The following is a 26,255-nucleotide window of genomic DNA, read 5'->3' as shown; positions in this document are numbered from 1 at the left end:
AATGTTGAGCAAGGTCCTGCTTAAAATAAACATTGAGTTAAAACTTTAGTTTGCTTATCGTCGTAGAGTTTAGAGTTGAAGATGCCTTTATACACCTGCTTCTACAAACCCACTGTCATTTGGACAAGGCAGACAGCGCTGTTAGGATCATGTTCTTTGCTTTCTCCAGTGCATTTGTAATGGGTAGTTAACAATTAAAATTAAGTTTCTTTAACTATTTAAACTTGTAAACTATTTATATTTAACTATTTATAGGATATATTTATTGTAAATTATTTATATTTAATTATTTATAGGATATATTTATTGTAAATTATTTATAGGATTGCAGATTGTTTGATTATATTTGTCTGTTTTGATTACCACTGTTTTGTATTGTGTTTTGTTTATTGTATTTGCATGTTGTAAAATTTCCTTTGTTATGTACCTCACGGGCTGCCGCAGCTTAATGAGGACAGGCCCTATAAAGGCCGCTGTATCAATGTATGCCGACAATAACCCTCAGAGCCGTGCTTGCATTGTGATTCTTAGCGTTCCCTGGTGAAAGCAGCGAGGTACGTTTTATTTTGTTTGTGTGTTGTAAGTTTATGTTTATATTCTAATATTTGTATTTGTTTAGTTTTCACGGTGACATTGATGACTGAGATGATCCGCATCAAAGAAAATAAACATTGAAAATCACCTGTCGAGACCGCTGAAATTTCATTCACTGCTGGGGAGCTGCTACAGTGAAAACTCGTAGCTTCTGTGCGTCTGGACATCCATTGACGGCGAGAATTCTGGATCTGACATCGGCCGAAGTTTGACGCAGCATCAGAGTCAACGCCTCCATGAGGAGTTGTCTTCGCGGTGGATCCAAGTTTGCTTCAGAAACTGAATCCAACAGATGATCGCTGGCTTGGTGAGAAATTGACTTATCAAACACGGAAACAACTTGAAGATGACGTCACCTGACTTTTATTGGCGTTTGTGAAATTACGCCGAATTATTTAAAAGGTAACTGGACTAATTAAGAGGAAGAAAAAAAAAATAATAATAATAATAAAAAATAAAAATAAATGAAAAAAAAAAAAAAAAAACATTTATGGGTTTAATTTCACTGTAAGGTTTAAGTCATTGTAAAGGGTTAAGATGTCACTGCCAAGTGTAAAAGGACTTTCTACTGAAGATGTGTGCTCTGATGTAAAGCCAAAAGGACAAGAGTTGGTTTCAGGTCCACGGACAAGAAAGTTAACTGGAAAGGGAGAGCAGTACAGAGAAGCAGAATCTGCAAAATGGATAAAGGCATTTCTTAAATCTTATGGATCCTGGAAGCAAATTGCCAGGGAAGCCAGGAGGAAATTAAAAGGTTTCTGCTCTCAGGAGAATCTGAATGAAATAAATCAGCAAGTCCAAAACAGTCTTGATAAAGTGAAACAAAATTATGAGTGTCTTCAACGTAATTCTTTAAATACTCCAGATATTGTGCAGAAACTAGATGCCTGTACTATATTAACAAATGAGATTTATGATCTTGTGTGTAAGCGTTTGGAAGGGAGTATTGTTGAAGAAAATTTTAATCAAGAAGTTGAAAAGGAAAGGGTGCGAGAAATCTTAAATAGAGATGAATATCAGTCTGTTTTTGGAGAAGCCTCTACTGAAAATTCTTCATGTGCATATGGTTCATCAACTACCAGTTCCAAAGTTTCTCAAGAGCGGGTAATTGCAGAAGCTGATCTTGCAGCCAAAAGGGTTCAAGTTAAATCCATGTTGGAGATTGAAGCTCAACATGCTAAAGTCAGTAAACTTGAATGTGAGTGGAAATGTCATGAGTCCCAGATTATGGCAGAAATGAAGCAGAAGGAGGCTGAAGTGCTGCAGCAACTTGATGAGGAAAAGAGCAAGTTAAAGGTAATGGAGACTGATATGGAAGTTAAAATGGCTGCAGCTCGGGTTGATGTTTACAGCAGACTTGAGGATGGTGTTGAAAGGGAAAATCTTGATTTTGAGCCTGAAGTTAAGTCAATGCAACCTTTAAAACACCCAAGAAAGTCGACTGCAAGGGCTGCAACTATTTTACCATCTCAAGTTTGCTCTGAGATTTCTGCAGTAAACTTGGCTGAAGCCTTAACGAGCTCGTTAAGTTTAAGTCGCCTCCCTGTTCCTATACCTGCCATATTCTCAGGTGACCCTTTGAAATTTGTGGACTTTAAGATATCATTTACAACTTTAATTGATTCAAAGGCCATCTCTGCTGGAGAAAAAATGTTGTATCTGAAAAGTTATCTCTCTGGAGAAGCCCGAAAGGCTGTAGAAGGTTTCTTTTACAGAAGTTCTGAAGATGCATATGAAGGTGCATGGGCAGTTCTTCAGGAGAGATATGGAAACTCGTTTGTAATTCAGAAAGCATTTAGGGATAAACTTAAGTCATGGCCTAAGATTGCACCAAATGATCCATCGTCTCTCAGAGATTTTGCAGACTTTTTGAAAAGTTGTGAAGAGGCGATGCCTCAAGTTAAAGGACTGTCTATCTTAAATGATTGTGAAGAGAATCATAAGATGTTGAAGAAATTACCAGATTGGGTTGTACGTAAATGGAGCAGAGTTGTTGTTGAAGTACTAGATGCATGTGGGGAATATCCATCTTTTGAATGTTTTTCTAGATTCATAAAAAAGGAAGCACGCATAGCATGTAATCCTATTGCTTCTCCATTTTTGTTAAAGTCTAGAACTTCTTCAAATGATCTTTCCAGAAAAGCAAAAGCTCTTAGTACCAGTACGGAGTTCAAGAAACAAGAAACTGTTCATGTTCTGAAATCTAAACTGCCTTGTTTGGTTTGTACAGACACGTCGCACAGTATTGCTAAATGCCCTAAATTTGCAGTTAAATCAATGGAAGACAAAATGTCATTTATACATCAGAACCATCTTTGTTTTGGATGCTTGAGAAAGGGCCATTTATCGAAAGATTGTAAAACACGCCATGTTTGTGGAGAGTGTAGACGGCATCATCCTACTTGTTTGCACCTGGAGAGAGTAAGATCTCAGGATGCTGCTCAGCAGTGTTCCATCTCTTCAGAAGAAACACCTCAGGTTTCTCGCAGTGTCTTGTCTCATGCACTCACCCGAAACATTTCTGCAACATCAAGTATTGTTCCAGTTTTTTTGTCCTCTGTGAAGGATCCTGGGAAGGAAATACTTACTTATGCACTCCTTGATACTCAGAGTGACTCCTCCTTTGTCCTAGAAGATCTTGTGAAAAACTTGACTGTTGAAACAAAACCAGTACAGTTAAAACTTAGTACTATGGTTTCTGTTGATGCACCTGTTTCAAGTGAAATTGTGTCTGACTTGCAGATTCGGAGCTTTTTCTCTGATAATTGTATAAGATTGGGGCAAGCATACACACGGGACTTCATTCCTGTTGATACATCTTGTATACCAAGTAGAAGTACAGCATTACAGTGGCCTCACCTTAAACATCTGGCTGGAAAAATGCCTGCTTTACAAGATTGTGAAGTAGGTTTACTAATTGGGTTTGACTGTCCTTCTGCCTTGGCTCCTTTGGAAGTTGTTGTTGGTGGGGAAAATGAACCCTTTGCTCAGAAAACTGCTCTGGGTTGGAGTATCATTGGGGCAGCTAATCCACATTTAGATCGGCAAGGTAACCAAAGATTTGTACACAGAGTGATGGTAAAAGAAATGCCAGCTCCATTAACCTCTGATGTTTTAAAGGCTCTGGAGATGGATTTTAATGAAAAGGGCCCAGAAGGAAAATGTGTTTCTCAAGATGACATTCGGTTTCTACAGCTTCTGAGTGAAAATATTACACAGAAAGATGATGGCCATTTGGAGATGCCCCTCCCGTTTAAAACACCTTGCCCTCCTATGTTGCCAAATAATAAGAAGCTGGCTACAATTCGTTTACAACATCTGAAGAGAAGGTTAAAGAGAAATTATCAGTTCTACAATCATTACAAAACATTTATGGAGTCCATCATTAGCTGTGGTGATGCTGAACTAGCTCCTGAGACAAATGCCAATGATTGTGTGTGGTACTTACCTCATCATGGGGTGTACCATTCAAAGAAGCCAGATAAGCTAAGAGTGGTGTTTGACTGCTCAGCTAAATTTTGTGGTACCTCTTTAAATGATACCTTGTTGACTGGTCCAGATTTGATAAACTCTTTAATTGGAATCCTGCTGCGCTTCAGAAAAGAAACTGTTGCTATCATTTGTGACATTGAAAGGATGTTCCACCAGTTTTTTGTTGCATCAAAGCATCGTTGTTACCTCAGGTTCTTATGGTGGGAGCAAGGAGATTTGGAGAGCGAGCCCAAAGAGTATCAAATGAAGGTTCACCTTTTTGGTGCTGCCTCCTCTCCAGGCTGTGCTAATTTTGGTTTGAAATATTTGGCACAACAGCACAAATCAAAGTTTCCAGCTGCAGCAGAATTTGTGGAAAATAATTTTTATGTTGATGATGGGTTAATAAGTGTCCCTACAGCTAGTGATGCCACCAAATTAATAACTGAAGCACAGAAACTGTGCAAAGAAGGTGGTTTGAGACTCCACAAATTTAATTCCAATAGATCTGAAGTCCTGGGCTGTGTGAATCCATCTGAGAGAGCCACTGTGGTTTCTGCTGATCTCAAGCCTGACTTGGCGCTTACCGAGCATGCCTTAGGTATGCGATGGCATGTCAAAACTGACTGCTTGGGTTTTCATATTGATCTAAGAGATAAACCTGATTCACGCCGTGGCATTTTGTCAGTAATAGCCTCTCTGTATGATCCATTGGGATTTATTTCACCATTCATTATGAATGGAAAATGCATTTTGCAAGATCTGTGCCGAAGAAGTATTGGGTGGGATGACACTTTGCCTGAGGACTTGCAAGTACGGTGGGAGAAGTGGAAGTTCAGCCTTCAGGATGTGGAAGGATTAATGATACAAAGATGTTATCATCCACAAGGATTTGGAAACATTGTTAAAACAGAACTACATCACTTCTCAGATGCTAGCAGCCTAGCATACGGTGCATGCTCCTATCTCAGGTTTGAGAATGACAAAGGTGAAATCCATTGTGTTTTGATCATGGCTAAAGCCAGAGTGGCTCCTTTGAAGATCACAACCATTCCTCGTCTCGAGCTTTCAGCTGCAGTGGTTGCTGCTAGGTTGAGTATGCTGTTAAAATCAGAGCTTGATATGAAGATAGATGCAGAGTTTTTCTGGACAGATTCACAAGTAGTGTTGTCATATATTAATAATGAAGCACGGCGGTTTCATGTATTTGTGGCAAATCGAGTCCAGATAATCAGAGAGAACACAAATCCAAATCAATGGAATCATGTTGACACCACTGAAAATCCTGCAGATCATGCGTCTAGAGGACTGTGTGCCTCTGAGATTTTAACCACCAACTGGCTAACGGGTCCTGAATTTTTGTGGAAAAGGGAGATAAAAAGGGAATTTAAATCCAGCCCTAATCTGTTAGTCGGTGACCCAGAGGTTAAAACTGTTCAGACATTTGCGACTACAACAGATGAGACTGCAGATTTTCTGGAACGTTTCACTAGATTTTCATCCTGGTCAACACTGATTAAAGTAATAGCCAGAATCAAAAGACTTGGACACAGAAACAAATGTTATTCAAATGTGGTGAGTGTTAAAGAACGTGAAGATGCTATGAAATCAGTAGTGAAACTTGTACAAAACCAGGCCTTTGGCTCAGAGATGAAGCTGTTAAAAGGAGGAAACATCCTTCCACGTTCCAGCCCTCTGTTCCATTTAAATCCATTTGTGGAAGATGGTTTGTTGCGGGTTGGTGGACGATTAAAACATTCATCTCTTAGTGAAGATTTTAAACATCCACTGATTTTGCCAAGAAACAGCCATATCACTCATCTTATTCTGTCCTACTGTCACACTCAGGTATGCCATCAAGGCAGAGGTCAAACCCAAATGCAGCTCAGAATAAAGGGGTTTTGGATTATTGGCTGCAGCAGGTTGGTGGCTCAGATGATTCATAAATGTGTGCAGTGCAGGAAGCTCAGACGACCAGAGGAAGAACAGCTTATGGCTGAGCTTCCAAAGCAACGCTTGGAGGCATCTGCACCATTTACCTACTGTGGAATGGACTGTTTTGGTCCTTTTGTTGTTAAAAGAAATCGCAAGGAATACAAGAGGTATGGGTTGGTGTTCACCTGCCTCTATTCGAGAGCTGTTCACATTGAAATGTTGGATGATTTGTCCACAGATTCCTTTCTTAATGGCCTGCGTTGTTTCATTAGTTTGAGAGGAGCTGTTAGCCAGATATATTGTGATCAAGGAAGAAATTTTGTTGGAGCCCAAAATGAGTTAAAACGGTGTGACCCTAAATATCTGGAGTCTTTTCTAGCAGAAAACCAATGTGAGTTTATTTTTAATGCTCCATCAGCAAGTCATGCTGGTGGTGTTTGGGAGCGTCAAATACGCACCATCCGAAATGTGTTGGCCTTTACACTCTCTCAAAATGTAGGAAAACTTGATGATGCTTCATTAAGAACTTTCCTTTATGAAGCCATGGCTATAATTAATAGTCGTCCTTTAACATTAAAGGGAATAAATGACCCAGCTTCTCTTGAACCTTTAACACCTAATCATCTGCTTCAAATGAAATCTGAGTCTGCCTTGCCTCCTGCAGGAACATTTGTGAGGGAAGATATTTATTCCTCAAAACGTTGGCGCCGGGTACAGTTTCTGGTCGAACAGTTTTGGAGTCGATGGAAGAGGGAATACCTCCAGAATATTTCCATTAGACAAAAGTGGCATGTAATTCGGCGCAATATAAAGGTAAATGATGTTGTAATAGTCAAAGAAGATTTTCTCCCAAGAAATAGGTGGCTATTGGGTCGTGTTGTGGAAACGATGGTTGATGGTGATGGTTTGGTTCGAAGAGTGAAGGTGAGAACAGGAGAACAGAGATCTGGAAGGGATATTATCTCAAAGAGCTCAGTAATAGAAAGACCGGTGCAAAAATTGGTAGTGTTATTAGAAAGTGACATTTAAACGTAATGTACACAGACGAATATGTTTAAATAATCTGCATGGTTTAAAATAATGCATGATTGTGGGGTAATAGTTCATGCATTATTGGTGGGAGTGTAATGGGTAGTTAACAATTAAAATTAAGTTTCTTTAACTATTTAAACTTGTAAACTATTTATATTTAACTATTTATAGGATATATTTATTGTAAATTATTTATATTTAATTATTTATAGGATATATTTATTGTAAATTATTTATAGGATTGCAGATTGTTTGATTATATTTGTCTGTTTTGATTACCACTGTTTTGTATTGTGTTTTGTTTATTGTATTTGCATGTTGTAAAATTTCCTTTGTTATGTACCTCACGGGCTGCCGCAGCTTAATGAGGACAGGCCCTATAAAGGCCGCTGTATCAATGTATGCCGACAATAACCCTCAGAGCCGTGCTTGCATTGTGATTCTTAGCGTTCCCTGGTGAAAGCAGCGAGGTACGTTTTATTTTGTTTGTGTGTTGTAAGTTTATGTTTATATTCTAATATTTGTATTTGTTTAGTTTTCACGGTGACATTGATGACTGAGATGATCCGCATCAAAGAAAATAAACATTGAAAATCACCTGTCGAGACCGCTGAAATTTCATTCACTGCTGGGGAGCTGCTACAGCATTTAACACAATTCAACCTGCTTTATTTTGTGAGAAACTCTGGCAGACTCAGGTAGAGGCATCAGCAATCTCTTGGATCAAAGACTACCTGAAAAACAGACCAGAATTTGTTAGACTGAAGGGTCAGCCTTCAAATCAACTAGTCAGCAGCACAGGAGCAGCACAGGGGACGATACTTTTGACACTAATCTTTAGTCTGTACACCTCTAAAGTTCACTGCAGCAGATTCATGTCATGTCATGAAATACTTGGATGACTCTGCAGTTGTTGGGCACATCACAGATGAATAAGAAGCTGAGTACAGGGAGCCGGTGGACCCCTTTGTGAAACGGTGTAGAAACTAACTGTGACCAAAGAAAGGAGATGATTGTAGATTTCAGAAGAATCAGGAACAAGTAAAACCCTAATACAATCAAGGGAGAAGTGGAGGTGGTGGAGGAGCATAAATCCTTGGTGTTTATCTGTGCAACAAAAGGAAGCTGATGTTTGCAGCGAGTTGCTTCAAACACTAACTTCCCTTTGGAATCAATAAAGAATTTTTGAATTGAATTTTCCAATGCTTAATGTTTGTATGTTGTGGAACAAAAAGTCAAAGTCCCTGGAGTCTCCTCCAAGCAGGACATGTCCATAAAAGGTAAGAAAACCTTCCCCTGTGTAAGGATCATTCTTTAACCAATTTTTCATATTGTGTCAAACAGAGGGTGAATATGATTTGAGGTCCTGTGCAGCCTCATGCAGAGAATGTCTGCCTGATATGACAGAAGCTGATTCTAGAGACAATTCTCTATTTTTTCTAATCTCCCAGATCTTTATTTATAAAAGACACAATGAATGATATTGATATTGAATGAACAGTATTCTGTTCTGCAAACCCCAGATAGAAGATGATGGTCCGTCTCATGATTTTTCTTAAAACAGTGAAGTCTTTCCCCACTTTGGAGTGATAGTAATTCTCTTAACTGTTTTGATAATTAAAAACAACCCGGAATAGTATTTATATGCTTGTGATTAATCAGAGTTTGAATTTAAAGTATTAAAGTAACCTCTGTGGCTCCTACTGTACTGGCAACTCTTTGGTGAAGTAGCCTAAACTGCTGAAATGTAAATATTAGTATGAAAGCAGAGGCAGTGACAGTCTGACTTGTTGGAGAAACCGCTCCAGAAATGAAATTCACGGAGTACAGATCAAAGGATTTCACGTTTTTCAAAGAATTACTTTTGTCTTTTTAGCCTTAAATGGTTGGAATTACATCTTGTAAAGAAAAGAAATGAAAAATCAATATAACCAATCGGTTTCAGATGCCTGATTATCTCACTGTGCTCTTGAAACATTTTCCTCATAGTATTACATTTATTCATCATATAACTGTTAACTTTTTAAATCAGATTAAAAAAAAAGTTTTTTTTTTAAATAATTTTTAATGTTTGACATCTTTTATAGATTTTGCTGTGTTATTTTTCTCACTCTTTGGTCTTTTTTCTAGAGATTGTTAAATTCTAAATGTTATTTTTAGGAAAAATTTTCCAGACATGCTGAAAGTTAAATCGTCCTCAAACCAGTAAATAATTGTTTTTCCATCAACCATAAAGCAGAGTTATTTTCTTAAAGATGGTATATATACACAATGTGTTTTTTAATATAAAAAGCTATTTCAGATTGACACCTAGGCACTGCTAAGTGATTAAGTATTTATTCCTGATGCAGTATTTACCCAAATACAATGTGTTTAAAAAGCAAACAGATTCCAAAGCATTCAAGTTTTTTTAAAGGGTTAGAATCATGATGGATGTCATCATAGATGGCAGTGGAACTAAAACACAATATAACCCCACTAATTATCAGCTTCAGCTTGTAAATCAAGATTAGATTCCTGCATGATTTATATTTCTATCTGATTTGTTTCTGTGCACATTTGCTGCTTATAGACTCAGCAAAAGCTGTTTGCTTTGCTGTATGCTTGCTTCATCCCAGTTAATAATGAAAATGCATTATTTAAAATGTAATGGTGATTAGGTGTGTCTTAGATGCATACTGGGTATTGCAAACTGGGAGGATTGGTTACATAGGTCTGCCTTGCAATAATTTTCAATAGAAGCTGCATACTTTTTGATAGGGTAATATGGTACATTGCCCATACTGCTACTGTTCAATCCAAAACAACATGAGCTTATTTTCTGTAGGAGAGAGATTAAAGCTGAAGTGAAAGGATGTTTGAATGTAAAGGTTCTGCAGCTGTTGTGATTATTCTTCGATTACATACAAAAATATTCTCTGAGGACAAAAGTTTTAAGAGTTTTAATAATTTACAACACATAAAAGTAAAATAAAAAGAAGAATTCACCAATGAATTCTACAGGTTTATGATCCCTTCCCCCTTTCCTGCTGATAATTAACTGTTAAATGACCAAAATTCAAACTGAACTGGGTCTTTTAAGGGTCTGCGATTGGACAGAAAGTGCATGATCTCCGGACACAGCTGTGAGGACTCCCGTCTTAGAAATCTGGTCCTTCCTTCTTCAGTTTGGAGTAATCCATGTTGACTTTGAAAAACTGAAAAAAATGAACACAGGGCAAGAAAAAGGGGGAGAAACACACACAATCAGGGTGAGGAAGGCAATGTGGACTTTGATGCTTGATAAGAGCAAAGTCACAGCTGGTGTTTTAAGCTGCATTAAAGATGTAATAATGATTAACCCTTTATGGGTTGGTATGCATGCTGCAGCTCTTACTTTGTACTGCTGATTAGGCTCCAGCTTGTTCCAGGGTTCGGGATTATTTTTACGATCCCAACTGAGGATGACATATTGTAGAGATTAAAATATGCTGATTAAAGGGAAAAAGGAAAAAAAAAAACAAGATGTGAGCTTCAGTCTTGCTCTCAGATACTTACCAGACGTCGGGATTTTTAATAGCCAGTCTGGCCAAGTACAGCATGCTCATCGTGGCCCCACCACCGATGAAGATGAAGAGGGGGATCAACTGGAAGCCAGAAGGAGACATGGTATTAAAACAAAGCAAATAATGTTCATACACTTAATAACAATTACTAACTCTGACTTTGAAAAATTGATAATAAAACAGTTGCTGGGAAATAAATCAATGACGTTTCATATATACAGTGGTTTTCAGTCAAACACCAGCTTTAAATTACATTTAAAAAATAATAAAGTGATGAATAATTGTTTCACCTTTAATATTGCTTAGACTGTACAATTAATAATAAAACATATCAGTTTACTGCCTTCAGTACTTATTGCATCTTTAAATTATAATCTATATAAGTCACCTATATCAGTCCGCCCTTATGCAGAATAATAAAATCCCAGATCATAATACTGATCCTACCATGTTTCATTGTGAAAAGGTTTGTTTATTCCAATAAATATTTCTACTCCATAATAGTTAGAATAGCTACTGGATGTTTTCACTAACAGGAAAAACAAACCGAAACATTTTTTATCAGAGATTGGGTTTTCTATTATCGGAGGCACATTTTCCACCCCAACAATTGATCTAATTGATAGGAAGGGTTTAAAATGATTTGTCATGGCTATTTTGTTTTTCACCCCCAATAAACCGGGCGGTTCATTAAAAATGTGGATTCTTTGGAGATTAAGTGAATTACATTTCCTGGTTGAGATCTTTTTTTTTTTCATTGGTTAGTCATAGGGAAATAACGGTCTCTTTTCTTGCAATAGGATGTTGAAACCAGCTAAACAAACTGGCATTTCAGTGAGTCACAGACCAGCACAGCACATAAACATATCAGTGGTCTATTTATATGATCCCTGCCGTAAAGCAGACTGTTTCACCCCGTCGTCCTTGGAAAAATAGACTTCACTCTGCCCTGTATGGAAATCATACGTGCTTTGTCGACTTGCATTCATGGCTGCAGAGATAATCCCCTCATTTGGACATTTCCTCTGTAGAATCTCTAGAATCGTAAATCTGGTGAAGCTCCTCAATGTGAAGCGCAGCCAATCCGAGCAGGTGAAAGGGAATAAACGCGCACAAAAAATAAATAAAAAAATTATAATAATCTATCCAATTAGGATGCTTTTACATGAATAAAAAGCTAGAAACAAAGCCAGTTTAGGTGCGTTAGGGTTTTAATAACCCTTTCTTATTTAAACTATTTGTTTTTTGAGGAATTTAATAGAAATGAATAGATTTCTGTCAAATTTAAGGGAATAATAAAAAAAAAAACGTTTCATTCAGAAGAATAAAAATCTTTTTATCTGCCATTTATTAAGTGGTCGTCCTTTGGCCTGTAATTTGGGGCATTTTAGTAATCGGGGGCGCGCCTCCTCCCCAAAGCGCACAGCGATGAATGGCTTCAATGTCAAATAGGATCAAATGTTTTAAAAAAATAAATTCCTATTGTTTGAGACTTACAGATGGGTGAGTCTTGACTTGCTTCGCGACGACCGAGAACATGGACATGGTTGAGGGGTCTTGTAGCAACCAGCTGGTTTATAAAAATGTGCGGACAGGCGCGGAGCGCTGCTGCGGGTGTTTTTCTGCAGGCCTGAAGGAACGCTGCAGAGCCCCACACCCCCTCCTCTGCTGTCAGCCAATCCCAGCCTGATACACGAACCCCCGCATTACAGCGGCACAGTGCTACGGAAGAGGATGAGGGCCACTGGAAAAATTTAATAAATTAACTGGTTTTTACATTTTATTTCAGTATAATATGAGAAAAAATTTCTTTTTTAGAATTCTGATTTTAATCTCAAAATTCTGCCTTTTTTCTCAGAATTCTGATTTTAATCTCAGAATTCTGCCTTTTTTTTCTCATAATTCTGACTTTTTTCTCAGAATTCTGCCCTTTTTCTCAGAATTCTGATTTTAATCTCAGAATTCTGACTTTTTCTCAAAATTCTTATCTCAGAATTCTGACTTTTTTTTCTCTCACAATTCTGACTTAAATCTCAAAATTCTGACCTTTTTCTTAGAATTCTGATTTTAATCTCAGAATTCTGCCTTTTTTTTCTCATAATTCTGACTTTTTTCTCAGAATTCTGCCCTTTTTCTTAGAATTCTGATTTTAATCTCAGAATTCTGACTTTTTCTCAAAATTCTTATCTCAGAATTCTGACTTTTTTTTCTCACAATTCTGACTTAAATCTCAAAATTCTGACCTTTTCTCCGAATTCTGATTTTAATCTCATAATTCTGACTTTTTCTCAGAATTATGCCCTTTTTCTCAGAATTCTGATTTTAATCTCAGAATTCTGACTTTTTTCTCAAAATTCTTATCTCACAATTCTGACCTTAATCTCAAAATTCTGCCTTTTTCTCCGAATTCTGATTTTAATCTCAGAATTCTTCCTTTTTTCTCAGAATTATGACTTTAATCTCAGAATTCTGACTGAATTCTGACAGCTAACAAACATGTTAGCATCAAGCCGTAGCCATGTTTGTTTTAGAGACTAAACTAGCTCTCTTGTTTTAATCACCTTCTGCTCTTCCATTAATGAAATAGCATCACAGGGGAACCCTCGTGTCCCCTAAATTAAAATCGCCTAATTCAATCTTTTTCCCACCAATGTGTTACTGGCCCGCCCAAACAACTCACATCTTTGTCAGTGAAGCTGTGTGCTCCTGCATCTCTTCCTTCATGGTGCACATCTACATTAAGATCCGAAATTCGGAGATTAAAGTCAAAATTGTGAGAAAAATGTAAAGCACTTTGAATTGTCCTTGTAAAGAATTTTGTCCTTGTCAGAATTATGACTTTAATCTCAGACTTTAATCTCAAATTTTGCTATACAAATAAACTTGTCTTCTTTCACTTTTTTTTTATGAAAACCAAAACATTTAGTCAGAAAGCTGGAAATGCAAAACTGGATTGCCTTTACACATCACTTTTAAAACTGTGGAAAAACAAACAGTTAAAAAACGCATTTAGTAGACAAGAGAAGAAGGAATTATGAAATGGCATTTAAATCGCAATTTCACTGCTCAAATTAGGCACATGCCAGCAGAGGGCAGCAATGAGTCAGTTTGTCTAAACCTCCTGCCAAACTTTTCTTCATGCAAATATACCAGTCTCAATTTTACATTAATATATAAAAGAGGTCAAAAGCAATTAGAGAAATGACACAGATAAGGTTTATTGTCACAATATATTTATGTGGACCAAACCTGAGAGAACAGCACATTCCCAACATCCAAAAAGACGAAATAAACATTTTGTATGATGGAAAACAGGTTTGTAAAATACGCTGAAATAACAGGTTGGTCAGATCAATCAACTCTCAATCCCCATCCTCTCTCACACACAAACGCACAAATCTATAAGACAGCACATCAAAAAACAAGTGAAGGGGGGAAAATCCTCTCCTGGAAGTGCATAAAACTCCACCCGATGATGAAACACCAACAGAACAAAACTACAAATAACAGAAGTTCATTTTTTTTTTTAGCTTATGCTGCAGGTAACTAATAACAAGTAAAAAACACACTTTACTATCATCAGAAAGAAATGCAAACAAATGTAATATGTAAAAAAACAAAAAACAAAACAATTGCAACTCAAAAGGTAGCAGTTCAATTTGTGCAAACATGTCTACCAGAAATAAAACTAGTTGATCGACTTGTCAGCTTGGCAGAACAAAAACATAACTGAGCAAACATTAAAGAGACATCTATACCACTAAAACTGGTTAGGTAGTCAACTAGGCTTTGGAACATCAAAACTATCAACATAGCATCAATAATAATACATCTAGAAAATGAAAAAATAATGTATTTATCAACTAACTCATATTTTTTTTTCTTTTACATAAACTGTAAAACAAGAACGCATGGCCTGAAGTTATTTGGCATAAATGTTTCCAGATCTAACGTAAATTTCCCTTCAGTCTATCATAAAAAAAAAGAAAACTCGACTTCATTGTCTTCTCTTGAATCAAGCAAAGATTACCGGCTGATTTGTCATGCACTAGCAACAGGTGCAACACAGAGTTACACATAAATATATTTGAATACTTAAAAAGCAAGAAAGCTCCTTTTAACAACAGGTCGGTGTTTTCATGAGAGCTACTCTCCGGTTTGGACAGAAATCAGGAAACTTAACATATTCTTTGGCGGGGAAAAGGGGAATCTATGCAGGAAATGAGTGACTAATTATCCAACAAAGCCTAAAGCTCAAGGCTTCATTTCCAGTATTTTCGGTCAATAAATCAAATTTCAATGGGAGCAGTTCCTGGGAAGAAAAACTGTAGCTTATAAAATATTTTCTTTTGGTTACAATGGATCTCACAAGTGTACATATCCCGGTTAAAATGTCAGGTTTTTTTGTTATGAAAAAACAGATATTTCTGATCATTTGCTCCATTTCTCCCCACTTTTAATGTAACATAATCCACGCAGTTTAACTTTGAAAAAGAAAAACTATTTGTTGGAGGGAAGAAAAAAAAAAAGAACTATAACCTGGATCAATAAGTGTGCACTCTTCTAAACTAATACAAAGTTGTAGCATATTTGGTTTAATTACAGCTTTCAGTCTTTACGAGTTTAAAATCCAGCATCAAATCCAGCGAATCTGTTTAAACCTCACATACAGTTCTGCTCTTGGTGGGAATTTCCTGATATTGACGTCCATTTATTACCAAGAAAAGGATCTGACTGCACAAAGCTGGTAATCAGAAGGTTAAGAAACAGGATTTATAGCAATAAATTAGGAAACATTGCAGAAAATGTCCCAAAATATGTCAAAAACACTAAATGGAAACTGATTAGGTAAGCTACTATCTGGTTTACAGTGACGAAATATTTTTAACAAAAAACTTCAGGATTTCTGAAAATAAAGCCCCTAAGTTAAAGCGATCTTTTAAATATACTAAAATATATATTCTAAATTGATGTAATATGAATGTTAAGAAAAGGCAGAAGAGAAATACAGATTTTACTCTGTGGAGGAGCTGCGGATTAGGGTGATGGCCAGGAGGCCCTCCAACACCAAGGTACTGATCAACAATAATAGCAATAAAGATTTTCCAATGATTTTTGAGAAGCTCGTATATTTTATATACAATCTCCAGTAAATGGACACCAATAATTTATTTACATAAAATCCTTTCAGATTATTTTAATTTTATTTTTATTTGTCCCATTAAAAAAAGCAACTTTGTTTTATGTGGAAACTTGAAATCAGAGTCAGCCAGGGACATTAATCATTTTTGGATCAACTTTGCATTCAAAAGTCAAGAAAAGAATTAGAAGAGAGAAAAGTTTGAGTTTTCAAATGACAAAGACCTAAAGTCCAGAACTGGATCTGACTAAAAATAATCGGTAAAGCTTGAGGAGAGGACTTAATCTGACTGAATTGGAGACGTTTCTTTCCTCGTAGAGTGGCCAAATAGTTGTCATATAAATATGTGACATGTTTAGAAAATAGCCTCCGCCCAAAGAAAAGAAAAATCTGTGGTTGAATCCAAAACTGCTTCAAACTGTCAGTATAATGTGCACACTTATTCAAACAGGTTCCTGCGACTTCAACCCCCCGCCCCCACAACAGGTTTGGTTTGAGCTGAACTGTGTATGATATTTACCACATTAGAGAGAGAAAATGTTTTTAAACTCTGCATCATGGCCTCTGTTTTTACATAACAAAACCTTAAATCTTACCAGGAGGGTTACACTACTGAAACTCACTGCATACTTGTTCAACTCCCCGTTGAATAACAATGTTAGTAATGTCAAATCATTTTAAAATAAGAAACCTCCCTCCCCGAAAGAGCATTAAAAACATGCCTTTCCTCATCCAGTTAAACATTTGCATGGTCATTTTCACAGAAAAGAGCTGCAGCTACGTTTAGAAGGCGAGGCCTTCTCCCGAACCGTCACCCAGGACAGTGGAGGCTGCGGGCGGATCAGGAGAGGAAGCCCGGTTCCCAGACGAAGCAGTCTGGCAGGAGCTCAATCCTTGGCTTGAACAGTTTCCGACGGGAGAGACTGTGAGGCTGCGGATCAACATGTCCATGGAAGGAAACAGGGGCTTCAGGAGGCTGACAGGACAGAAGGCTGAGCCTCCATGGGGGGTGAAGTTCACCTTGTTGGGATCGGGGCAGGAGGAGACCAGGGCCTGTTTGTGCTGAAGTGGAATACTACAGAAGAAATTCAAATTTAGTCAAACTATTTGGATTCAAGAATGTATGAATGACCACAGGTTCCAATAAAACAAACAGTATGTCCAAAGTGCCGGGCAGAGACACTTTATGTTTTCACTTTAAACAGGAAGCAATGAGTTTAGCTTCTGATACACAATAAGAAAAAAAATAAAAATAAAGACCAACATGAAACTGCAGTTTCAGAAAATTCATAAAAAGATCAAACATGTTTCATCTCAGTATTCATACTGAGGAAAACAAAAAGATAACCTGACAAATAGTCTGAATTTAAAAAGATTGAAACTTTTAACTGTCAATGATTCCTAATAAAAAACTTTAATGGACTTTAATTGAACTCGTTAAAATCTTTTTAAAAAGAGTCCTTTAACATAGTGATTGGGGTTTGGAGGTTGTTTTATTATCATAGGGAGAAGAGATCTGCTTAAAATGTTGCAGATATTCATGGTTTCAAACTCAATGAAAAAACAATATTTTATGGGAAATATGGAACAAATATCAATTAGCTAAGACTCACATTTTGGGAGGTTATTTAAATTGGCAAACTAAGACAATGTGTCTTATCTTTCCTGAAAAAGAATAATTTGATCATTTAAAAAGACCCAAAGTGTCAGAAACCTCTGAATTCGGCTTTTTGAACTGTTTCTATAAAACATTAACTGTTATGCCAACATTAAAAACCATCTGGACGATATAAAGCTCCACCTGGACAGAGAGCAAAATGAGAAGAAAGTACCTGAACTCCTCCCAGACTCGGACCTTCTCGCAGCCCTCTGGAGGCTCTCTCTGGAAGCAGAAACTTTTGTTGAGTCCTGGAGAGGTGGAGATTTGTGGTGGCAGAGGAAGCTCAGCCTCACTTTGGGAGGTCACTGGAGACACTAGACATTTCTCTGCTGAACCTGAAACAAAGAACAAAAACATCTTTTAATAGAAGAAAGCTGCAAATAATGTATTTTGTGTGCCAAGTTTTTAAGAATCATACAGAGACTGTATAAAGTGACATCAATAAACTAGCCTTGGTGAGGGTCCAGAGGAGCATCTAGAGAGTAAGGTTGAGGTGAGGAGGAAGGGGATGAGCAGCAGGAGGATGAGGACAAAGGCGTGGTGGTGCAGTCGCTCTGTGAACCGCTGCTGCAGCTGTGCAGAGGGATGGGAGCACGGTGACCGTCTGGGACTTCAAGTAGCTGTTAGCATAGAAAACAACATACATCAGACATCTCTGTTCTTTAACTGAGGAGAAAGAGTCAGAGAAAACCCAGCTTATCATCATGAACCTTTTCTGTGGATCTCAGGACACGCTCACCTTATGCTGCGGAGGTGGAGACTGGCTGATGAACATGCCCTCCAGCTCCTGGTTGAGGCCCTCCACACTGCAGCGCAGTCGAGGGACGAGGGTAGAGAGCGGAGACACTGGGATGGGCACAGGCTGCGTCTGAGGAACAAAAATATTCATCTGATTTAGCTTCTAAATTTGCAAAGGTGAAAATAAAGGCTTCTCTTAAAAGAGGTTTTTAAATCTTCTAAGAAATCTATTTATGAGCTTGGGTAAGGAGTTGGTGTTAAACATTATCTAAAAGTACAAGTTCACTTAAAATTACTTTTTTGACAGGGATCAGGACGGAGTCCCTAAAAAGGGACTAGAGTCCGTAGCTGATGCAACATTCCAAAAGAGAGTTTTTTCTGCCATTAGACATGAGGCTAGCTGAAGCTAAGAACCGGATCATTAAAAATGACAAGCAACTCATGTCTTTCTGCATTAAGGAAGTTAAATGTAGCCGTTTTATAGAGAAGAGTGAGACAAAACTCCTTAAAAACATTGGAACAGACTGAGTTATACAGAAGACCAGTTATTTTTGATAGCCAATACTAGTTTGGCTTTTTTGTTGTTAGTATAAAGATAAATATTCTAGGGCTTCAATTATGATTATTTTGCAAATCGTATAATCTGTTAATAATTTTTTTGATTTATCGCTTAATAATTGGCTAGCCAAAAGTTCCTTACAGAATAATTTTTATGAAATTAAACCAGGTGAAATTTTTCCACCTGAGGGGTTCTGGATAGAACATATTGACAGAATTTTTTTTTTCTTTTCTCCTAAATGTAAAATTTTTACAATCTCAATATAATAACTGCTCTAAGTAGGTCAGCTAAAGGCATGTTTTTTTGTTGGTAATTATTTAAATAATCGATAAATCACGATTAATCTGATTAATTGTTTCAGCCCTAAAATATTCCTTAATAAAAAAACAACAAAAAACACTCCATAATGTTTGTCCTCTCAATGTAAACATCCAAAAATCAAGAAGGTCAGAGGTTTAACACAAAGAAACAGGAGACCAGCCTTAATATTTCACATCAATACTGAAGATCACCACTAAAGGCTTAAAAATGGAATAAGGATTTATTTCAAGTCACTATCTAACTAGAATCCATCACAAAGAGTTGTGAAGCAGAAACGATTGTGAACTGTTAAAAAGTACCAAGGGATTTCAGAATAAATGGGACATTTTTACAGACAGCAGCATTGGAGTAGGGTCATCAAATGATCTGAATTGACATGTATTTGAATCATTAAATAGATTTTGGCAGCATGCACCAGGACTTAGATCATGACACAAAGCTGAACTCTGAGAAAATTCCCTGAAAGTCAAGGCTGGATTTGTCAGCCACACCCTCCCGATTCCACAGCGATTACAACTGCTATGGATGCTGAGAAAACTATGATCCAAAACAGGCCTCTCTGCACATTTATTTCTGAACTATGATCTAAAAAGGTGTAATGACAAAAAACCTTAGAGAACAGTAACTGATACCAAGAGCCCTAAAGAATAAAACAACATTATGCAACGGCAAAACAGATTAACTGAGTCAGCAGATTGACCCCCCCCAAAAAAAGGTGTTAGTGAAAGAAAAGCAAATAACACTGCTGAGAATCTTTGGACAGGAAGGTGTTTGAGGAGGTGCTAGGCTCATGTTAGCTCATTTCCTTTCTGTTTTAATACTTGTTGATATCTCGGCCCATATCGTGGTTTGATTGCGGTTTAAAAATAAATGTGGTGTGCAGATAGAAATCGTGTAAATAGCTTTTCTCCCGCACCAACAAGTGCTGTGCTTTAAATGGCTGACTACCATCATAAAGAGCTGTGATGTGTTTAAGAATCGATACAGACATGCGGCTCAAAATTGACCTCAATACACTATGAGGATTTTCTCCACCGTGGTCACAGACCTAAAAAAAATAAATAAGGCGTGCATTTTACAAGATTGAATGACCAGCTGCGCACAAAAGCAGAACTATTGATTAGTTTTAGGAGAAGGAGCAGAAGCACATGTGATGTAGTGCCCTTCCTGTTGCTTCAGTGTTTTATTTCATTCACTTCCTGTAAATAGTTGCACAGCTAACTTATTTATTAGCCATCAGCAATATAAGTCTGGAAACAAGCAGCCATGGTAGAAGGTTATAAACTCTCTATGGGTCACTGTGTTTGTTTGGTGAGGATAGCGCTTAAGTACCTGAGTTGCTCCTAGGCTACAACTCCCATGAGGATTATAACACTGACAATCTCTGTCATGCACCCCAGAGGCTGCAGGCTTGCTCCCCTGCTGCAGCTGTTGTTTTAGTTTAGCGATCTGCAAAAACAACACAGGTTTCCACCAATCAGATTTGTGCATACATACTGCATTAGTAACTTGATTGATGCACGAATAGTAGGTTGAAAAGAACATTTTTAAATATATTGAAACTAGATGCCAGTAGTCTGTAGGTGATGATTCAGATATGGAGAGAGCTGAGGTATAAGTGGAAATCAGAAAACAGGAAGTTCCCTAGCAGCAGATGAGATCATTGCTCAGTAAAGTAAAAAGGAGTGATTTTTTTGTTGTTGTTGTTTTAGGGGTGGGTGGGCATGAATAATTAGAAAATAAATATTAGAAAGTCTGTCGCACAGTAAAGGTGAAAACTGACCTCTCGCAGATGCTCAGTACTGCCCCATGATGCTGAGCGTTTGTGGCTGCTGCCGTAGCTAGCTCGCCTTCTTTGGGACTTCTCCACCCATGAGTCTGGGGTCTAAAGAAAAAAAAACAAAAAAAGATCTTTATGTATCCTTACACAGGTTCTAGCTATCATCATATATTCAGATTCTATTCAAAATCTCCCCAGAGTCAATTTTCAAATATCTAGTCTAGGTCTAATCTGTATCAATCTAGTCACAAAGATCAGGAGGTTTTACTTTAATTGAGACGTGATATTCAAACAGTTAACACCCACAGACAATCTTTTCACGCTTTTAAAAAGAGCAAAAGAGCCAAAGAAACTGAAAAAAAAAAGAAGAAGGTGGAGGATGTGGGCAACCGAAAAGCAGTGGCGAGTCCCTGCACACAGAGCAGAGAGGATGGGTGCAGCCAAAACAGCCTCATCAGCTGACTTCAGTCACTGTTCTCAAGGCTGTGGTTCACACTTTGTAATAGCTGTGCAAGACATCGACACTCCCTCCCTCTTACTCTCTCACCCACCCTTCCTTGCACCCACCCAACGTCTTCAAGCAAACTCTTTCATTGCACAAACTGCAGGGTAATAAAACATTTAATAAATAAAAACATGACTCGAGCAGATCAGTCATTTTTAAACACATAAAACTCTACATCGACTGTCTGTTCCTCAGGGAGCAAAGCTTCCTTTCAAACTTTTGAACATTCAAATGTGTATTTCCACATTTTTCCATCCAGATCTGACCTGGGTTGATTTGTCTTTACAGGAAGGACTGCAAGGGCCTTCAGGCTGTTTGGGCCAGTGTCCCTGCAGGTAGGTCCCGATGATGGCGTCCAGGGACATCGTCCGCCTCATGCCTGAGCTCAGCTGGTGCAGTTTATTTTTTCCAACTACAAATTTGGCAGAAATAGACAATACACTTTATGAATTCTATCTAGCGTCAGGAATTATTGTATTCATTGAAATAAACAAAGTTATTACATCTTATTGTCTCTTTGAGGAGTAATGAGCACAATTTTGCAACAAGTTTAGACATTATGGCTTAACTTATAAAGTACAGCTCTAATAAGTGGACATATCCAAAACAACAAATCTATCTCATGATCAGCATTTAACTTAAATATTATATATTGAATACATTAATTATTAGTTTTATGGCTTAGATCAAAATCAGTTATTATTTAAATAATGTGATACTGTGAGTGTTTTATTCTCATCAAGTTCATTTTTGAAAACCAGCCCTTGCTCATTATTAGTCAATATTTATGTATATTACTTTCAATACTTTTCGTTTATAAACACATACTTAATATTTTACAGTACTGCATATGTTCAGAATAAAAAGAATCACATTAACAGCATCAATTAAAATTTTAATAGTCGTTTATTTTTTTTATTTGATTGGATCTCAAACTGGATTGATGCTTTTAAAAACTTTTTTTTGTGATTACCCGAATTAAATGACTAGTCATGCAGCATATTGATGCCAGTATTATATGAAAATTCAACAGAAAACGAATTAATAGCAGATATTAGTGAATGTAAAGACTGTGAAAAGGGCTTTTTTTTTAAATTAATCTATTTTTAGAAATTAATATGACAACTGATTCTAATTTGGGAGAAAAAAAAATGACCTGTAAAAAAATACACAAAAAAATTGCATAACATTACATTATTTTAAGACACATATTGTTTAGTATTAAGCTCTGTGTTATGTTTAAGGGTTTATCTCCCATATGCAGAGTTGAACTTAGTTTTATTTTAATATTGGGATCTAGAATAACAGATAAGACTAATTAAAAATTAAATAATATCTTTAAGAACGTATAAGTGCTATAAAAAAAAATTTGAAAACCCAAACTTTCTGGAGTTAACTTTTTTTTTAATCATTCGTATCATCTACTTTGAGGTAAAACAACCGTTTTGTTTGGTTTGTTTTGGGGGGGGGGGGGGTGTCATCTTAAATAATTTTGGATAAAATATAAAACACTTTTAAGAGTAACATATTTAACTTAGAAAGTTGAGTTAATTTTAAAGGGTACTATTGTAACTCATGTTGCTCTTCTTCAACCCTTTATAGGGCTAGTTACCGTTTTTGATCACTTGCATACCCCTGAGAAATGGTCCCCCCCTGTCCCTCAGTGAGATCTAGAAGCACAAGATCTATATTCAACCATTCAGCCAAAATATTGTTACATGGCTGTTTTTCTTATTTTGCATTTGACCAATTAGATGAGCCATTGAATGATATATTACCTACTGTAAATTGTAAATTAAGTTGGAAAAAAGAATAAGTCAAGAAAAAGAGGTAAAAAGCTAATCGAAAAGTTAGAAAGTAAAGATAAAGGGTTAATAAGCCTCAAAGGTTATGAGTTTTTCATGAATTTTTTATAGAAGCACTTTTGTTATTCTTCTTAATATATTCGGGCAAGTTGGCATTTCTAATTTTTACTATCAAAATATCCATATTTTTTTAATGTTACAAAGATAATAAGGTCTTGTCCTGGATTCCAATAACACACTACAAAAATGATCTAAAAATGAGTGAAAATGTCTTAAAATAGGTGTATTTAACCTTAATTTGAGTAGGTAAATAAGAAAATCTCCCAGTGGAAGGAGCATTTTTATCCTTAAAATCAGATTATTTGATATTATGCACTTGAAAAGGGAGACTTCATTTTTCCTTATTTTAAATGTATTTTCTTTTTTTATTTTATATAAAGTGTCTCACTTACCTGCTCAATTCAACTTCAACTCTCTTATTTTAAGAGAAAATGACTTAATTTATTGCCCTATGAAGGGTCTGACCCCTTTGAGTGACTGCAGACTGTAAACTGGTTTTTCCCATGTAGTGTAAACAGGTGTTCCGGGTCCATACCTGATTTGCCATCCCTCTGGTTCGGTCTGGGTTTGCTGGCCAGCCTGAAGGGAACAGTCGCTTTGAGAGGCTGCGGACCCAGAGAAGCAGGCCGGGGATGTCCAGCTCCAACTCGGCCAGACATGTTTACGATAACCAGCTTGAAAAACCAGTAAAACAAACAACAAAAACTACCTAAAACTGGTCTCCCAGCTCCAGGGGATGGAAAAGGACCGCTGCTCGTAGCTGGGCTAAAGTTTTACCAACTCTTCCTCTTGTAGTGATGATGATGATGGTTACCAGTAAACCGTTACAAACTTCTCCATAACCTCAGAGTGAATTCAACAACTGACTTCACTCAGCCCGAAATATAAACGTTTTATTGTGCAGAAGCTGGTGTTAGTTTTTTTGTTGTTGTTCTCTGAGTCGTTGGCGAGTTAGCAGCTTAGCAAAGCAAAGTTTCTTTGTGAGGATGTTGAGATATTTCAGCCCTCTCTCGAACGAGGAAGCAGCTCCAGCTTAAAAAAAAAGTCACTCATCCGTCTTTAAAGCTCATTCAGATGCCTTCTTTCATTATGTTCCCTTTTTCAGGCCGATGTGTGTTTTTTCACGGCCTTAAAAGTTGCAAAAGTAGACGTGGAAGCCTTCCCCCCCACATTCAATGTACTGATTTTAATGGCAAACACTTCCAACACAACCACGCTGGAGTGGTTTTAATTATGCCAAACAGAAAGGCAGCTCTAACTCCTGATTGGTAGGTGTGGACTTCCTCATGAATCCTATTGGTCAAACCCCTATCAATCCCTCAGGCCTCAAACAATAAAATTCGCTGACTCTGCCCCCTGCTCATACGTAACGTCCTACTTTTTGAAATACTCTCTTAATCCTAAATATCACATTGTTAGGGATGTTAATTCTCTGATTTACTAATATACAGCATTATACATTATTATACTTTTTCCTAAAACACACAGCTATGCATACTAATCACGTTTCCCATTCAATTAAAGCACACACACACACCCACAAACACACACACACACACATATATATATATATATATATATATATATATATATATATATATATATATATATATATATATATATATATAACATGAAAGATCTAGATTTTAGATCATGGCCCCAGAACATAAACAGCCTTTTCTATCAACTTGTCAAGCTTCTTTATGTTTTTAGCATCACAGCATGATGCTGCCACGCTAGAAGAGGATGGCAGAAAACCTCACATTATCTACTGCAGCCTTACAGAAGATATACAGCATCTTGCTGAAAACACTGCAACAAAAATGAGTCCTGATCTTAGAGAAATCACTTTGCAAGATGTAGGTAACTCAAAACATCTGAGTTCAACATCTAATGTCACCGCTCTGGATTTAGAATATAGTGAATGTAAGAGAAGTAAGCTGTTTGCATTTTGCATGGTTTGTGTCTCATTAAATCAGTAGAATACATAATTATACTTCTGAACAGCTTCCTTTTTTTCCTCAATAATTGAGAAATTTAGATATTTGTTGTTCTTTATAGCTAGCAACAGTTAGCAGTATACCAACTAGCAAATTTAACTGACAACAGTTATATACATATATATATATATATATATATATATATATATATATATATATATATATAAAAGACTGAGTATTTTATTTTGCCTCAGCGTGTTTCCAATTAAACCTTACATACATTTTTTAACCAGTAACCCCCAAACAGCAGCTTAGCACTTTTTTTTACCATCTGGTAGGTGTGCATTCATTGTTGCGAGGCTGTTTGCCTGAATGCAGCATTTCAAAAAGTTCATTAGGGGAAGTGAGGAGTCTCTGACCATGACTCAGTGCCCTGTCACTTCTCAGCCCCCATTGCTATCTTTTGCAGGGTGCTCTACTAGTTACTGCAGTGTCATCTGCATATTTATATGTCACATTACCCTTGTGCAAAATGTGCAAAAAGCGAGAAAAAGCAAAGACATAATAATATTTATTATATAAGTGAATAGGTATCCCAGCATGCAATGACTAGGGACACTCAGGATAAATTGCTAAAGTTTAATCCGTTCTTTATCCTGGAATGTGGTCGTAATAGTGGTTGCATTTCAAAACTGTGTTAAATAAAGTTAATCCAACTTTATACTACTCTTACTCTCTATTGTTGGCTGTCACTGTTGAAAATGATCTATTTTCAGGTATATTAACTACCTCAGCAGTCTATGTTCCTCAGGGCAGGCATATGCTAGTATGAAAAGTATAATAGCACACTAGTTTGCAGTCTGTGGCCTGCAGTTAAAGCCGCTCTTTTAGTCTACCTACCATGATTATGGGGTGGGTTCTTAAACACAGTTGGAGGGAGGGGGCGTTTGAAAGAAGAGTTGTAAATGCTGGACAATATTAACAGATTGTAAAGTCTGTCACCCCACAGTCCACTTCGATTGCCTTTAGTGGTATACATAGGCAAACTTTGCAAAATAAAGCTAATGGAAAAATCTAGGTCCTTTCTGCAAAACATTGAACATTTTTGTCCGAAAGGTAATAATCTGTTGAAGTGGCATTTTTTATAAAGAGATTCGAGAATGATTACAA

The 26,255-nt window shown here is 37.0% G+C and overlaps 4 protein-coding genes across 5 annotated transcripts; 2 read left to right on the top strand and 2 right to left on the bottom strand.

Moving 5' to 3' along the window:
- Positions 1–225: 225 nt before the first annotated feature.
- On the top strand, positions 226–3,356 carry LOC119792268. The gene is made up of 3 exons (XM_038298839.1): positions 226–554; positions 620–3,205; positions 3,337–3,356. Exons 2-3 carry the CDS (start codon positions 1,132–1,134, stop codon positions 3,354–3,356), a joined length of 2,094 nt encoding a protein of 697 aa, XP_038154767.1. The 5' UTR covers positions 226–554; positions 620–1,131.
- A 351-nt stretch (positions 3,357–3,707) lies between these two features.
- Positions 3,708–7,671, top strand: LOC119792276. The gene is made up of 2 exons (XM_038298848.1): positions 3,708–7,502; positions 7,568–7,671. The coding sequence occupies exon 1, from the start codon at positions 3,724–3,726 to the stop codon at positions 7,027–7,029; it is 3,306 nt and encodes a 1,101-aa protein (XP_038154776.1). The 5' UTR covers positions 3,708–3,723; the 3' UTR covers positions 7,030–7,502; positions 7,568–7,671.
- Positions 7,672–9,958: 2,287 nt separating this feature from the next.
- LOC119792277 (cytochrome c oxidase subunit NDUFA4-like) lies at positions 9,959–12,238 on the bottom strand. Its single transcript, XM_038298849.1, has 4 exons — positions 12,075–12,238; positions 10,570–10,658; positions 10,409–10,469; positions 9,959–10,229 (listed from the first exon to the last, which is right to left on the bottom strand). Exons 1-4 carry the CDS (start codon positions 12,120–12,122, stop codon positions 10,173–10,175), a joined length of 255 nt encoding a protein of 84 aa, XP_038154777.1. The 5' UTR covers positions 12,123–12,238; the 3' UTR covers positions 9,959–10,172.
- Positions 12,239–13,770: 1,532 nt separating this feature from the next.
- On the bottom strand, positions 13,771–24,367 carry LOC119792266 (protein FAM117A-like). Of its 2 annotated transcripts, XM_038298834.1 has the most exons (8): positions 23,681–24,367; positions 21,547–21,692; positions 20,779–20,880; positions 20,328–20,444; positions 18,117–18,245; positions 17,829–17,997; positions 17,550–17,712; positions 13,771–16,792 (listed from the first exon to the last, which is right to left on the bottom strand). In XM_038298834.1, exons 1-8 carry the CDS (start codon positions 23,802–23,804, stop codon positions 16,501–16,503), a joined length of 1,242 nt encoding a protein of 413 aa, XP_038154762.1. In that variant the 5' UTR covers positions 23,805–24,367; the 3' UTR covers positions 13,771–16,500. The 2 variants fall into 2 exon arrangements, with proteins under 2 accessions (XP_038154762.1, XP_038154763.1); XM_038298835.1 differs by lacking the exon at positions 20,328–20,444.
- Positions 24,368–26,255: the final 1,888 nt, after the last annotated feature.

Source organism: Cyprinodon tularosa, unplaced genomic scaffold (genome assembly GCF_016077235.1).
Source record: "Cyprinodon tularosa strain WSP-4 unplaced genomic scaffold, ASM1607723v1 ctg416, whole genome shotgun sequence".
NCBI lineage: Eukaryota > Metazoa > Chordata > Actinopteri > Cyprinodontiformes > Cyprinodontidae > Cyprinodon > Cyprinodon tularosa.
Note: the sequence above shows the minus strand (reverse complement) of the source record. Positions and strands in the feature narration are given on the sequence as shown.